Source organism: Gymnogyps californianus, chromosome 1 (genome assembly GCF_018139145.2).
Source record: "Gymnogyps californianus isolate 813 chromosome 1, ASM1813914v2, whole genome shotgun sequence".
Lineage (NCBI taxonomy): Eukaryota > Metazoa > Chordata > Aves > Accipitriformes > Cathartidae > Gymnogyps > Gymnogyps californianus.
In genome coordinates, this window is record NC_059471.1 from 207,864,809 (window position 1) to 207,882,248 (window position 17,440).

General features: G+C 36.0%; 1 protein-coding gene across 3 annotated transcripts in view; it reads right to left on the reverse strand.

Moving 5' to 3' along the window:
* The window catches only part of CACNA2D1 (calcium voltage-gated channel auxiliary subunit alpha2delta 1), a 434,743-nt gene that overhangs the window by 127,669 nt on the left and 289,634 nt on the right, over positions 1-17,440 (reverse strand). For all 3 annotated transcript variants that reach the window (XM_050894497.1, XM_050894513.1, XM_050894504.1), the window contains exon 7: positions 7,825-7,956. In XM_050894497.1, coding sequence (XP_050750454.1) covers positions 7,825-7,956 — 132 coding nt within the window. The remainder of the gene's footprint in view (positions 1-7,824; positions 7,957-17,440) is intronic.

Genomic DNA, 17,440 nt, shown 5'->3' on the forward strand with positions numbered 1-17,440 from the left:
AATTTGTGCTCTCTTGCCATCTCACAGAGAATCCAAATTTTAAACTTGGTGGCTCACAGTTTTCCCAATGAAACTCTTCTGATTTTGTTTACCGTTTCCAAAAATTTGCCTTTCAGAATTCCATACTATCAAATTTCAGGACAGTTTGCTTAAAACCCCCCCCACAAAATAGATTTCAGCTTTCTTTCATGGTAGTGGTGAAAACTGAGTCTTACTCAAGTTGTACATAAATAATGGAAAACTGTTCCCTTGTGGGACAAAGGCTGGAAACTTCTACAAATATGTTTAAACCTGGTGAATTTTGTAAAGAAACTAGAATTGAAAACATGCATTCAAGACACCTGGGCCCTCAGACAAAAACAAAAAGGAAAGAAAAGAAGTTATTTGTATGCCCAGTCCTATCTCGCCTTCTGCAGATGACTCAGCTAAAATTCTGTTTGCAAACTGAACATTAAGAAACAGGAAGGCTTTTCTCATACAGGTTATATGTGGGAGATGTTCAGAAAAGCTGATTGTGATTTCCTGTTGAAAAGAAGAAAAGAAGCTGTAACTAAGTCCTCAGAATGCCACCATGTCAATAGAGATCCCTTGTTTTCTGAGATGACTCACGATAGCCTCTGAGCATGCACTGGACAGTAGTACAGGATAATGACCTCAAGGTCCCTGTGGCTGCAAGTCAGACAGGACCATACACAAAACAGTATCATGTCTAACGGAACACAATACATATTCACTACATGCCTTTATGTCTGGGTCTGGTTTTTCTGATCAGGCTTGTTGATGCGAACAAAGTAACTGAAATTCTGATCTCAGTTACATTCTGGCACATGGATATTTAAAACTGTTCATATTTTTAACCATTTTTTTTTTCACTTCCCAGATTTCAATGCAGCTTGAATTTAATTTTACTGAATCTGATCTTATCACATTGTGATAAGATCTACATCACATTGTATCTTCTTGCTATGGAAATTAAGTTTAGTAACAAAAGCTTAACCAACAGAAATCCCTCCCCTATAGTTTCATGAGAATGTCTTATTTACCTGCATATCGGTCACAAAGGATTCTGTATGTACTGCTTATAAGGCTAAGTCTATGAGCAAAAATGCCTCCGGTAATGATATCCTTGTAACATGAAGATCGAGGCATTACAGTTGGCTGTGAAAAAACTCACTTAAAATGTCTGAGCCATTTGATTTCAATGACTTGACAATTTCACCAGTCAGTCTATTATCCTGTTTTAACAATTTTAACATATTTTAACCGTAGTTAAGAATTATTAAATGTCAAAAAAATTAAATGAAATGCTCAGAAAATATCCAAATTTTGGGCAACCATATATTCTATATTAAACCTGTAACATTTAACATTTTTGATGTGTTAGTAGTAGCTCTGTATTAATGACAGGTGAAATGGCCAATTGTAACTTGAACAGAAAATTTTCATTATGCAGAATCCAAAGTACTTGCAAGCTAACTTCATTACATCCAGTGTAATAATTTTCAGACTGTTTGCAAACAACCACTGCACGGCCTGTACCTAGTTTTTGCACTGATGGATGAACACGAACAGAAAACATATGGAGTCATCTTTTCATCCTCAATCAGTAAGCCAACAAATGCAATTTAGTTTCTGAGCAGAAGGAAGTTGTCCTATGCTACTTTGTTTCAGCAAATATTATTTCCCCTTTGAGCAAGAGGGAAATTATTAAGGGAAGTAGTCTCATGTAAATATGCTTATTTCTTCAGATAAAATCAGTCAGTTCCTTAAAAATGAAGGGCCCTACATGCACCAGCAGGCTCTGCAGCCTCCTAGGTGATTGCTGCCTATGTTCAAGCCCACGTTTACATGGTGCAGGTATGTAACCTGGGATTACTGATGTGGGAAGAGGGAAAGGACAAAAAGCTGCAAGAAAACTCCTGGGAGCCTCTGCTTCTTGGCTTGGGAGCTTCATTTAAGGTCAAGCACTTGCTTCTTGTCCGAGCTACACTGTGTGGGTGTCTGCACCATGTTGTATTTTGCTGATCCTGACCCTGACTCGGGCACTTCCTGGCCTGACCTCAGAGCTGCCTTGTCAATATGGACTTGTTGGGCTGACATGTGAAGCTGACCCCAGGACAAGCACTGCATGCACCAGGAGGTCTCAATATGTCCAACTTTTAACTTTGTCTTTTCCACACATTAGTATTTGTGCTGAAGAAAAAATAATAAATAACTAACACCCTACTTCCTAAAACAAGCACTGAGTACACTGTTACTTCTGAACTGACAATAATTCTACAAAATAGAGTAAGATTGGAAGTAAGTTGAAAAGCTTTCTCCATGTGGATGAGTACCTTTGCCCTGGCTAATCCATCAGTTGTACACTTCCATACCAGCCCAGCAGTGCTGGTACTCCTTGACACTCTCTACATGGACAGATACTGGAAAAACAACTAGACATTTTATGAAAACACTTACACATGATGACATTTTATGAAAACACTTACACATGATGTTTCTGTTGTTCTAAATGACAGTATTGAGATTTCTATGTGATTTTTTTCCAAGTTTTCTTTTGGAAGTGGAGGAAAACACAGAGTGAAAAGGAAAACTCTACTGTGATGGAGACTGCTTACCCTCCCCATCAGCTATTTATACACACTTACAAGATCCCTCTGAGTCTCATCTTCTCCAGGCTGAAAGCTAGCGCTCTCAGCCTCTGCTCATATGACAGATCCTCCAAGTCCTTAATCATCTTTGTGGTTTTTCAGTAAGTCCCTGTCTCTCTTGTACTGGGGAGTCTAGAATTGGATCTTCCACTCCAGATGTGTCTCACCAGTGCTAAGTCAAGGGGAATGATCACCTCCTTCCACCTGCTAGAAATGCTTTGACTAACGCATCCCAGGCTGTTGTTGGCCATGTCCAACTTGTCCATCAGGGCCCCAGGTTTTTCTTCTGTAAAGCTGCTTTCCAGGTAGTCAGCCCCCTGCAGGTACTGGTGCCTGCAGTTATTCCTCTACCAGATGCAGAACTTTGCATTTCCCTTTGTTGAACTCCATGAGATTCCTGTCAGCTCAATTCTCCAGCCTGTTGAGGTCCCTCTGAATGGCAGTACAACCATCTTGCGTATCAGCCACTCCCAGTTTTGTACAATCTACAGACTTGCTGAGGGTGAACTCTGTCCCATCATCCAGGTCACTAATTAAGATGTTGAATAGCATTGGCCCCAGTATTGAATCCTGGGGTACACCACTTTTGACTGGCCTCTTGCTGGACTTCATGTCACTTCTGATAACCTTTTGCGATCAGCAGTTCAGACAGTTTTCAGTCCACCTCACTGTCCATTATCTAAGCTGTACTTCATCAGTTTGTCTATGAGACTGTTAAGGGAAACAGTGTCAAAAAACTTCCTCTTGGAGTCAAGACAAACAACATCACTGCTTTTCCCTCATCCTCCAAGTCTGCCATCTCATCATAGACAGTTATCAGGTTGATCAGGCATGATTTCACCTTTCACCCATGCTGACCACTCCCAGTCATCTTCTTGTCCTTACTATGCTTCAAAATAGTTTCCAGGAGGACTTGCTCCATCGCCTTCCCAGGGACTAAGGTGAGTCTGACACCCTGTAGTTCCCCAGATCTTCCTTCTTGCTCTTCTTGAAGATAGAAGTGACACTTGTTTCCTCAGGAAAGAAGGAACCTCAGGAACCTCTCCTGGTTTCCATGACCTTTCAATGACAATTGAGGATGGCCTTGCAATGACATTCACCAGTCCCCTCAATACTCATGGGTGCATCCCATCAGGTCACAAGGACTTATGCATGTTCAGTTTGTTTAAATGTTCCCTAACCTGATCCTCCTCCACTGAGGGCAAGTCATCCTTGCCCCAGAATTTCCCTCTGATTGCGGAGGCCTGCGACTACTGAGGGCTGGTCTTATGAGTAAGGATTGAGGTAAAGAAGGTAACGAGTACCTTGGCCTTTTCCATACCTTTTGTCAACAAGTCCCCTGCCCCAGCATGGAGCAGCAGGCCCATATTCTGCAGCAAGTCCATATTTTCCTTAATCTTTCTTTTGCTGCTGATGTTCCTGTAGAAGCTGTTCTTGTTGTCCTTCATATCCCTCACCAGACTCAACTCCAAGTGGGCTTTGGCTTTTCTAACCATGTTTCCACAAGCTTGGACAGTGTCTCTATATTCCTCCCAGGTCATCTGTCCTTGCTTCTACCTTTTGTATGCTTCTCTTTAAAATTAAGATTTTTATCAGGTATCTTCATCATCTGAAGACAGAGATTCCTGTCTTGATTCCGATACAACTCCATAAATGTATGTAAAAAGGACAATGCATTCTTACAATGCTGAAACTACCTCTTGAAAGAAAGACTGATTTGTGATATATAACTTTAAACGTAAGAATGAGTATATATTACGTCCTTCCTAAAAGTTCTATTCACTTTATTTGTTTATTCTTCTGAGCTCTTTTATTAAACTACTGTTTACCCTAACAGAAATCTCAAAATTGCTCTTGGCACCTTCATATTAAAATGGATGGTTGCCAGCACAGTAATAGAGCTTAGCATTTCTCTTCACAAATATGCTGCCATTGAAACTAATGAAAATGTTGATACTGAGTACCCTCACTAATCTTTAAAATTATTTTAGGCAAAACACACTTTCTTAAATTTAAAGAAGAAAAAGTTCAGTATGAGGAAACTCATATTGACTCTTTAAATCAAGCTGATTAAAACCCTAACCAAAAGAGGTGAAAAAATAGGTTCGAGGCCCATGGATGTATCCTGCATCTTTGGCTCTTCTCTGCTATTTCTGTCTTGATGTTTGAGAATGAGAGCTGAACTGAGTATATTCTAGGGAAAAATAGTTAATAAACAAAATGAAGTAATGTATTAATCTATAAAGCGAGAAGTTGACCTCAATGCAGTCTCTAATGTTTCTATTGAGGCATCTTATAAGGTAAACATAGGAAGTTGCTGTACAGTTCCCTTTTATGCCTGGCACTGGTTCTGCTATCACTGCAAGTATCAACATACATGTGTGTTTATGTATATATTTCTAATACTTGGCTTTCTTGCGCATCTGTATCTATACATCTACACAAATATCTTCCTAAATGTGGCTTGCCTGGATTACATATTTTCTTCTTCTTCAAAACAAAACCAAAGGTAACACCACATAGAATGTGGTTTTCTCCTCAGTAAAAATGACATTTTGCATAAGAAACATTTGATGGACTAATTAAGTCCTAACATTAAAGGAAGTGAATACTTTGGTACTATTACTTCCTCTACCTGATGCTGTTAGTGATTTTTATTCTACTGCATCTAAGTACTATTGTATCTAAGCCTAATACCATTTACTATAGTGTATAAAGAAGAAAGTCTGAAGAAAGGAACTACCATGTGTCTCAACCTAGGTCATAGTCAGAAGGAAGCTGTCTTGTCCTCTCGATAGAGACAAGGGAAGGTACAAATGTACCAAAGAGGCAGACAAAGCACAGCTGAAAATTATATGAAATCATATATGTGATGCTAGAGGAGTGTACAACAGTACCAAAAATAGAATATATGTAGGAAGCAATGGGATATGTATAATAGAAAAATAATCTTATATTTCACACATACTTCCCACCCATGGGGTCATTCATAGAAAGTCCCCTTCATGCTGCTGGTTACTATGGTGACAAGGACAGCCCAAGAGCCTACTTAGGACAGAAGTGATGTACCGTCTAGCCCATTACTCAAGGCAGTGGGATACTATCAGATAAAAACATTAGTTCAAGAAATCTGTGATTGAAGACACTCTCTATAGCTTAGAGGTACCAAAGATTGATTTTTTTTAAGGGAGGAAAGACTGAGTGGATATATTTCAGATAATAATGAGCAGACTTATCTATGCATTTTAATTTTGCTTTTTGATAATTCCAAAGTCTTTCACAAATATCATCACTATGGAGAAATTCATCACTTTGAAGTAGGCTTACCTAAGGCAAATATAATGAAGCAACATTTTACAATTTATAATATCACTTTCAAAAAGCAAATGTGAAAAGCATCCATTCCAGTATATGAAACTTGATTTCATTTTCAGAGTATTTGTGTGTGTCAGCAAACTGAGACAGTTTACAAAACGAGAAAGATGGACAACCTTGCACAAAGACCTGCTCTAAAAATCTAAAACCCAAAGGGCTTACTGATTTGAGCTATAAATGGAAGGAAGTGGGAAAGAGAAGACGCACAGAACAACATACATACAACTTAAGGACTCCAGGTTACCATGTGTGTGCAGAATTTAAGAATTGCGGAATTACCCAGGAGTTCATGAAGTTAAGTTCTGACAGGACTAGACAGCTAATAAGGACTTATGCACTTAGCTACGGAATAAGCAGGAGGTGTGAGGATCTGAGTTTTATACTAAATTTAGATTTGCATTTAGATGGAGTATACACAAGCAACATATCCACCGGCAAAATAAGGAAAACAAGCTTCTCCCATTTTATAGAGGTGTTCTAAGAAAGAATACATAGAGATTCTGAGGCTCCTGTGTTGTGTTGGTAAACAACTGGAGTAGATAGGTTAGCTAGACATAAGAATGTATTTTTCAATATATGAGATAATCTTACACTTGAAAATTATTTTCCTGGAGATTGGCACAGAGATGCATCTAAGAAACACTTCTTTTTCAGCACTTGGAAAACATCACTATATAGTAAGCGGTGACAAATGGTGACCTTAAACACACTACTAATATATTCCAGAAGTATTGAAACAGAACACTTGGAAATAAAAGAAATATGAAATTAGCATTTTCAATATTATTTTTTTCTGTAACATCTCACTGTATTTATTTCATGAGCATCTAGCATGACAAAACAAACAGGACTCAAGTACTATGAAATATTCTTCCTGTAAACTAGCCTAAGGCAGTTTCTCTGCCTGTGCTAGCAATTGTGCTAATGATACAGTAACAGCTTTAGAATAATCCCCTTCACCCTCAGAAACACAATCTTGTATAAACAGAAGAGAAAGGATCCCAAAGTTCTTCCTTAGCCAGATGTAGGCCAGACACAAGACACTGCACACAACTGTACTGTGTGTAGTGGACACATTATTCTGTCATTGACAACAGCATCACTTAACAAGAACAGCAGCAGCACAGGCAGTATGCCTTGCCATAAAACAAGCCTTCCCGTTAGCTAGTACACATCAAAAATCGAATTAAGGCTACTGATGATCTAAATTCAGTAAAATATATATCTATTTAAATTAATCAGTATGATCCAGTAATGGGATTCTTCGACAGGTGGAACAGCTGCTGGTTGAAATAATCAAGTTGTATTCACTGACCTTAGCTCTAATAGCAAAGACATAGTTGTCAGAGATCATGGATTCTGCAGGACATAAACACAGCATGGTGCAATCATATTTTCACTGACTTTAACCATATGATTATCTGTCTAGTCACCGAGACACTATTTTTAAAAGTAGACAGGTACAAAAATCTCACTAGAAAATATTCAACTGATTATTTACACAACACGTAGAAAACAATATAAAAATAAAATTTAACTCTTCAACTTTTCAAAGGACATCATCTTCTGTTCCTCTTACTGTAAAAAATACTAGTTACATATTTCACCCCCAGTTTCTTCCCCCTCATACTAGCTTTATGCCAGAATAATTTTACAGTTCTTGAGTTACTTCTGATATGCAGAAACTGCATCTATGTAAGAAAGTAGTTTTTAGTTATCTTTTATTGCTTGTAAATAATTCAGAATATTTTTAAGGCAATATGTGGCATAGGACTGTTCTTTAGGAGACTTCACTTACCTGGGTAATACCTAGCGAGGCCAGTTGCACTACCAAAAACCTGCCATAATAAAGTGGGGTCTTCTTCTCTGTTCCGCTTGAATACATCATCCAACGCTGCAGTCCAGTTGAGTTCATTTAACACTATCGTTGCTGTCAAAGACAAAACATATTTGGTATTACAAAGTTACATCCTAACACAAGCAGTAATGACTACAAAAAGCAAACTGAACTATTGCAGAAAGTAATAACATTGCATTTAACTAATCCACAAAGTAAATTTAAAGAAACACACTTCTCTTCTTTGGGAATTTTCTTTAAGTTCCTCATGCTCTCTTCTTCCTGTTGCATTATTTGTATGCAATGACTGTTGACTTATTTGCATACCCAATACCTTCTACAAATACTTTGTTTCTAAGATGTCACTCTAGTTGCACTTCCCAGTTACAGAAAAATAAATGCAAGCCTATAAAGTTGATGTTTACTAATCACAATACACTGCAGTTAGAACAACTAGAATGACATCAACAAAAGTAGGTATATACGTCTTGCAAAGGTAACAGAGATGTCCCTTTCCAAATGGATGCTGTAAGAGGATTATAGGGGAAAAAGACAATGATGAGTTATTTGAATTGTAATATTAAGGTGGGACTGCACGCACAATAGTACTCATTATCGCACACTAACAAGATCTTAATGTTCATAGATGTGACCACTTACAGAAAGATCAGCAATGTGAACATTAATATTTATGACCTGGGTCAGTTCCACAATGAGCTTAAAATATAAGAAAATTCACATTTCAGCTGAACACTATGTGGCTAGTTATACAGAAACTTACATTCACAAAGTTGTCCTGTACAAATGCTTGTTTTAATCAATCAAATATATTAAATAATTACTCAAATATATATTAACATGTTCTGTGCCTTTTTGAAAAAAAGATATGTTGGGAAACTTACTCTAAAATTGATGAACACTGCTACAGCAATAGTCAATTGACTATAGTCTGTAGTCAATGAAATTTTATTCTGATACAGAATACCTTATGATATAACTTATGATAAATCATGCTTTTCATCTCATTTAATCAGCTGTAAATTTCTCATTAATTTCCCCCCCCCAAATCTTAATAATGTTAGGCAATAGCAAGTATTCAGTTAATTGGAAAAAGCAAGGGCTTTTTGTTGGTTTGGTCACTAATTCTTTCTTTTGTGTTGCCTAAAGGCATTGTAAATAATGTTTCTAAAACCGAAACACCTTGATTAGCAAGCCAGGAGTGGAAAGGGAACTAGAGGGGAAAAAACATTTGAAAACAGCTAAAGATGTAGGTATAAATCCTACGAAAGTTAACACTGTAATACAGATCCTGCTTACACTATGGTATTGCACACAGGAAAGAAAATTCAACTTCTCTTGCAAATGGGCAAGTCAAACTGAAATAAAACCAGTTCACGTTTAAGGCATGAGGCATCACAGTACAAAATTTGGTATGTAGGTCTGCATTCTAGCCCTTTCCTACTGTGAAAAAAGGAAACAATAAAAATAAGGACAGGTTGAAAGTTAACATTTGACAGCCTATTTCCAAAGTGAGGTTGTTAACAGGTACTAGAGAAATGAGATCACAACATTAAATTTTATAGGCTTGTTTTTAAAGGTTAAGGAGAAAATTGCTACACCATGTGTTTTGCAGAAAGGTCTGTCTGTTTTTTTCAAAGTAGTTTTAAGGTAATATTACTCTCTCAAGATATAGCTTTTTATAGAAATATCAAATTAAATTTCCAACTCTTGAGCTTCCCTGTAAGCAATAAGCTTGTACTATATACCTGTCTCTTTGTCAAGTAGGTAATTATAAATATATGTATGTTTACTTAAGAAAGAGGAATAATTCCCTGAGGCACCATGAGAAGTTAATTATCATTTTAAAATGGTTACTGTTCAATTATCTCTTTTAGATCCTCTTTGACCTACTGTGCAATTAAACATTACGTACAGACTTTCTAAACTTGATTTTGTGTCAGATCTTACTTCCAGAAGTGGCTCCATGAAGTCATTTGAAGCTCTGTCATTTACTTAGACAAGAATTTCCTTTCAGCTTGATTTTGGGTTTGTTCATGTTAGCGGTTCCACATCTGATGTACAGAGTACTTGGCCCAGTGGAAGCCTATGCCAACGGTTCCTGGTGGCATTTAGAGCACTGGAGCTTAGGACACTTACTTAAGGCACGTGGGAGACAATAATTCTTTCCTCTTTGCCAGCTGACAAAGCATTTAGGTTTCAGGGTCCTCTATGAATTCCCAAGCCCCATAACAATATAAACCAATGCATTTCTCTGGCCTTGTGACCTGACTTAAAATTGCTGCAGCCTCTACCCCCAAATCTGTCAGTGACTTTACCACCCTGGTCAGACCAGTGATACCCCTATCCAGCAAAACATTTAATCTGGAAGAAAATATTTTTAAGTAAGTTAATCATGCTCATAAATGCTTTTCTAAATTGGTGACTATGCACCCCATGAAAAAACATATGAAATATGATACAGTATTTCTAAAGAGAGGATTTCCTTCAGACCGTAAGCTTATTAATGAACAAACTATATTCATTGAAGATACATTAAACATCTTACTATACATTTACAAATATTGATGCAAAGAGTGTCTGTGTAACATCACCCAAAAATGTATTACAGTTATATGTATATATGAACCTATATGTTTACACGCACCTCTGCACATACAGTCACATATATAAAAATATATATCTAAAATACATGCATATACAAAAAAAGGAGAAACTAAGGAGGCAATCTACAAATAGTAAAATAACTAAGTACTGAAGTACTGAATGGATATATTGGAATTGATAATTTCAGCATTTTATTAGACTTGTTGAGATTAGGCTATAAAGCAAGAAAGATAGCTTACTAGATCTTATTTGCAATATTTGTGGAGAAGTGATGCTTTATAGTCAGAGTCAAGAGTTTTATGATCTTATTTACGTCCTACTTTCCCCTTCCTCCTCTTCCTCCTCCTCCTCTATAACTTTCTCCCAGAGACAAATACAACACCCTAAAAAAATCCAAGAACTTGCAGCAAGGGGGAAAAAAAACCAACCCAACACATGAATTTGGAATTAAAAAAATAAATAATGTGGAATTCAAGATGAGCAACAAGAACAGAGCATCCTAATAGAAGTAAAACAAAATAAATCTGGGAAAAGGTTACTAACAGTATGTAACATATCTGTTCTCAGGTACTGAAAAACATTTCTTCCTGCACTCCAGAAATTCATAGTTAAGTGCCCGAGTCTCATTTCAGAAATACATTTTAACAGCACACATGTGAAGTTCAACGTGTATCACCTTCCTCTTAATTCACTTTCTCATTATGACAACAACAATTTGTGCTTGGAACAGACACACAGAGTTTATTTGGTGGGACTGATATGTAAACAGCTGATCGTACAATCATTAAAACAATTATTCCTGGAGCAGTTTGCTATTTGCAATTCAAACTTGCTCCCTTCATTCAGGGTTTTTGGTTTGGTTTTTTTTCATTCTATCTATAAGCATACTTGATATAGAATGCCCCCACATTTCTGTTAACTAATCCAGTAATCAGTGAATAAGGAAAAGGGTGCTGGGAATTTTAGCTTTAATCATTTATTTCTCTAAGTGTTTTTCCACAACTTATATTACCCTTTTGCTTCTGCTAAATAATACATCCTGGACTTCAAAAGGCAAGCTGTAAATCAAGTCCCCTGCTTTTTTTTTTAATGCAATACCTCTGGTAATAGGCAATTTCAAACCAATACCTCTAGATTCTGGTTTAATGCCTACAGCAATGCATTTGAAACTTGCCAACCAAAGAAAAGCAAGCAAAAACGCTCATAAACAGCAACAAAACTATTCTTCAAATGGTTCCTACTAAAATATCATGATTCTCGATTTGCACATAAAAATCAATGGAGTGCTACTTTCACTAGCTCATAGTAGAGACCATAGTACCTGTCAGAATACCCTCATTTGAAAGACATGGATTTATGCTGACTTCATGAATATAGTGATAATTTAATTTATTTTTCTGTTATTAAAAAAATGCATTTTACTAAAATAAAATTTTTAGAGGTGTTATAGCCACATGTACTGAGATGCTGTATATCCTAGAAACACTTGCTTTTCCTTTTGAGTTAACTTCTGTGCAGGAAAGAGCTTTTGACTGATAATTGGCAGAAAATGTAGTTGGAGACAACTCTCCAATAAGCTTATTTCCGATTCTGCTAAAAGAAGTCTTTGAAGATTACTACTTCAAAGTCCTTCAGCTGCTACCTCTCACTTGGTATGGGCAAGATGAAAAAATAAAATTTATCATCACACAATAGGAAACATCATTCTTTCTGGCTAATTCCACTGAACTCCATCCATCTTTTCCTTTTTTCCCTCTTCTTTATGACATGAGGTTTAGAGGCCTTGACAAGGAATGGATTCAATTTTCCTCTGCAAATGCAATCAATAAAAAATAGAGAGCGCTACCGTGCTCTCTTTAAAAGAACTGGAATACACTTCTGATGATTTATTCAATGTATAGGCCCTGGCCTGCATACAAGGCAGAGCACAACTTTATTTGAAAAGCCTGAGAGCTATTTACTGTATCTGAAAATATGTAAGCTGCTGTTCCCTGATGCGGCAGCTACACATACACTGGGGAGAACAGAAGGAAGCTCCTCAGCAGTTCATTGATCTTCTAGTGTGTGGAATGTATTACACTTCCATATCCTGTTTAATGAAGTTGACTCATTGATTTCTTTAAAGATAACACCAACTAATTATTGTTATGAATGAAATATATATTTGCAATCAAATATTATGGTATTTAAAAGTGGGCACAGAGGGACAGTACATTTGCAAGTGCATATTTTTGTATATATGTGTGCAGACACAGAGGCTTCCATCTGTAGCCATACTAATCAGATATTATAGAAACTCTACTGGAGGTATAAATAGCCTTCTTTATGATTTATGTGTTTCACTAATTTTTTTCAAGATTACATTCCTTCCAGCTTATGTTAAATTACATAGAATGTTACACACTCTCAACTGTCACTGGAAAGTTGTACTCCCATTTCATTTTACATTGGACTGAGAAGGAACAGTCTTTGATTTTAAGGTATTTTTAATTAGATTTTTGCACTGGCTTATATAGATATGTGTGTATATTTGTGTACACACACACATACACATTTTCTCCATAATTCCCAAATATAGTAATTTGAAGAACTATTCTGGTAGTAACTTGAACTTCAACCCTTCAAATTTAGATGCATGTTTTAAGCCATCTACTTCTCTCATGCAAAGTTCAGCACGAGCAAAAGGCCAGAGCAAAGGAAAGATTATAGTGGCTCCAAACTGAACTGGTCCTCAGAGTAGAATCAGAAATCTGAATTTAGGTACTTAGGCTTTCCATAGAAAACCACAGGAAAGTGTCCAACTCAAAACAGTCACCCAAAAAAACTTCACAGCTGATTAGAAACCAGTTAAAAGAGAGTAATAGGAAAATTGTGAGAGCTAGGGGAACTGGGGAATGTTTTATTTAACTTCTGTATAGAGGTTAAGCAAATAAACAGGAGCACACTATGAGATACATACATGGATCGTAGGAGTGTGTGTACAAACTGTGTGATTTAAATATAGTTTGCATACGTACTCCAGAGTACTAAATTTATCAGATTAGTTACAAACATTGTAATAACTTGTATTTAGTTTGAAAACATCCACCAGCTGATTTGAAAGTGTTCTATTTATTTATTTATTTAACTACATACTTTGAAAGGTAAAGAATTACCAATGGGAAAAATATTACAAACTGAATAGACTTTGTTCATATTTATCAGAACAAGGATTTACAAAGGCAAAGGAAATGTATTCTTCTCATTGAAAGCAGGGGAGGAAAAGAAAAAAATAAGTCTTAAAATTTAACACACAATAGCTGTTATATAGTGGCATTTACAATTGGATAGGTCATTACTTTAAGTGATGCTCTGCTGGATCTTGTATACATAAATCAGTTACAAAATCTTGCTTTGAAAGTAGCATTTGTATCTTCTATCATAACGGAATTTAAAATTACTGGATAATCAGAACTGTTTGGGTAATATGCATTCAATGGTGCATAAAAAGCAAAGTATTAAAATACAATTTTTAGCATATGGAACAATAATGAAATCAAATAATTTCAACATCTAACATTGCTGAAAGAAAATTTTATAGAGTAGATATTTTACACTCTTAATTAAAAGCATAAATGGTAAAATGTCATGTACTTTTTTCATTAAATGAACAACTTCTCTACTCCCCATTAGATATCTGACATTATGTTCCAGACACTTCTATAAATAATTCTCTGAAGAAGTCACTGAAGTCTAGCATACTGTTGTGTCTGTGTCAAATCAAGTAAATTAATTGGCAATGCCATGCTGTCTGCTGACTGACTTAGCTTCCACATGCTGATAGCTAGAGAAGCACAGCAAAAGCTCATTAAAATAAGAAATGCTCAGGAGAAGGAAATGGGAAGAAAAATGTCAAGAAGGGAAGATGGAATTAAGCTTCTATTATAGCTCAACAAAAAGAGTTAATACAATGCAGAGTCATAGACTCTTCAGTACACGCTCATAATTTTTCAACAAGTTATTTGTCTCTATAAAACACAAAGGACACCCATATTATATACTGCAACCTATTGCTGATAACAGTATTTGTGCGTCTTACAAGTTGGGAAGGATGAACGTTGGTTTTTGTCTTGCTTCCTCTCATAACAAAATACACCAGCATGTATTCTAGAATGGAATAACACCCGCTGTAAACAACCATACAGTACTGTAGGGGTTTTTTCTGGGAAGATGGCAAGAAGACAAAATATATGAAAGCTACTGTTGATTAGCGTGGTTCTGGAGGACTTTCAGGTTTTGTAGAGCTATGCACAGTGTAAGAACCTAAGTAAAATGAAAAACAGAATGAATTTATTAAAGTAATTACAGCACCTCCTGATTTTTTACTATTTATTATTAGTTTTTACAGGTGACTTCAAAGTAAGCCCTCTAATTGGAAATAATTCCTTCTTTAAAGAAACAGATGAAGGAGTATTTTTAAATGAGTATGTTGTATTTTTATGGAAATGTCAGGGATTAAATATCAACAAAACACCCACTTACTTAGAAAGTAATGATGACTATATTACACGTTAACTCTTGTCTTCCTTCACTTTGCTCTAATTTTTTCTTAGCATTTCAAAGGATATCATAGTGACACTCAAATTAAACTAGCTATAGAGATATGCTTGATCTTTAATGAAGACTTCTCTCTATAAAAAATTTTAATTAGGTGTTAACAAAAACAAACAAAACTAATCAAAAGACTGTCTGGATATGCTGTTCTGGAATAATTTATTAAACTTTGTCTTCAGTTTGCCAGGGTACCACCACTTCAATAACTTTCCAGTCACTAGAACACCTTACAAGATCAGAAAATCCTAAGCAGTAGCTGGGTTAAGTGAGAAGGAAAAGAGCTAGAAACAGGTCAACTCATGCAAAAATGTTCTCTCTCCTGCCCCATGCTTTCTGCAATTTTTAAACTGTTTTGTTGATTCCCATTATAGTTTATATTGCTTGTAGTCCAAAAACTCAATTAATTCAGAAATGGATGCTATCACATGTTAGTTTTATGTAGATCACCTATTAAAAAGTTCTTACAATTTTTCTTACAACACTTATATTGTCCATCAACAGCAATTCCTCCTATCCTCTCCCCAGCCATGGTAAATTGGAAAGGACAAGTATCCAGCAAAAATAGAGATACGTTAATACAATAAAATAAAGATCGTTTGACACATTGTCTGGGATACTGTGTTTTTGTTTTGTCCATTATGCCAAAGAAGAGATGAATTGCAAGTGGACAAAGTGTTGAAAATGGCCACTAAGACACCTGGTGAAGAACAGAAAATCTGTCTTCTGAAAGGGGACAGAGTTTGAGTAATATAACCTAGAAAAATGAGGCAGAGTCAGAAAGCAAGCCCACCCCTGAAAAGGGTATGTAAGCATAAGGATGGCACTGGCACAATAACAAATGGGTATAAAGTACTTAATAAATTAGAGCAGGTAATTAGGAGGTCTCTTTTAGAGCAGAAGGTGTTAGAATGGCCTTCTGCTAGGAGACACAAGCAAGGAGCCGAGATAGTTTAAGCTGGAGTTTGATCAGTTTATTAAAGGAATGACACTGACTAGCTAGATTAAGAATTGGATTTGTCAAGCAAAAAGCTGCCCTATTCTGATAGATCATCCTTTGTTACAAATAAAGAAAAGATCCTTTTAGAAGCTGAAATTTAGTTACCACAAACAATGCAGTTTTATACAGAGTTAATGGCAGCACAAGAACTGGAACTAAAACCGCTTTTCTTATTCATTTTTAATTAATGAATATTAAATGTTTGAAAATAAACTATGGATAATTTTTTGCTACATTAATCTCTCTCTCTCTATAGTACATACATATGTATGTTCTATATATATTATAAAATCTATATTTTAAATCTATATTATTAATAATTATATATTATAAAATTGTTTTCTATATATATTATATAGATCATATATGGAGAACATACATTTATATGTAGACAATATTTTTTTCTGAGGTTTAGGTCATTTTAATAAATATTAAAATAATACAGTGGATTTGGCTAATGGATTCTAATCTAATCCCCATATAAATGAAATATTAATGAATAGCAGGCTGGTTTAATCTATCTAAATGTATCTCTGGCAACAGAAATCCAAGACACACCGAGTGTGAGGGGAATACAATGCACAAGCAGGAAACGTGAGAAAAATGATGATGAGAAAAGCACTGTTTCATCACCTGAGCTGGTACAGATGTGACAGCTCCTGCTGCTTGTCAATATTCTAACCATCCCATGGACGAGTCTTGCGGACTAAAAATAATGAAATTTCCACAACCTTTCTTTTTGTTGTTTTTGTTGTTGTTGGTTTTGGCCAAAGGTTGAGCCAAAGAGGAAGAGGACAGATATTTTCTAAAATTCAGCTACCCAAGGAAGAAGTCCCCTCTCTCCAGCAGATGAAACATCTGTCCCACGTGCAACTGCATTATGCCTTCTCGGAAGCAGAACATAAAAATAAAATAGAAATTGTCATTCTATAGCCTGACATCATCATAGATATTGTACCTCAACTTAAGTGAGCTTGGTTTGGTATTGTTTTCCAGGTTATATAGACAGAATATGAATAAAACTCTTCTCTCAAAGATCAAAGGAGTATAGGGTACTAGAAAGGTGCGAGTTCAAAGCTTGCTGCCTGTACAAACAGAGGTTCTCCTTCTCTCTCTGAAGATATTGCTATTTCTTGGTATAAACAAAGACTTTGCCTGTATCTTTACAAGAAGAAAAATATATTATTTTTATTTCATCTATAGCATTCAATCTATGAGAAATGAAACACAGACTCCTAGTCCTGTGCTTACAAGATGCCAAGCTGAATTCCACTCTTGGGGTGAATCCTGGCATCCCTGAAGTTAATGACAAAAGTCCTTTACTGCACAGGGGACTGATTTCATCCTTCATCTTCAGAACAC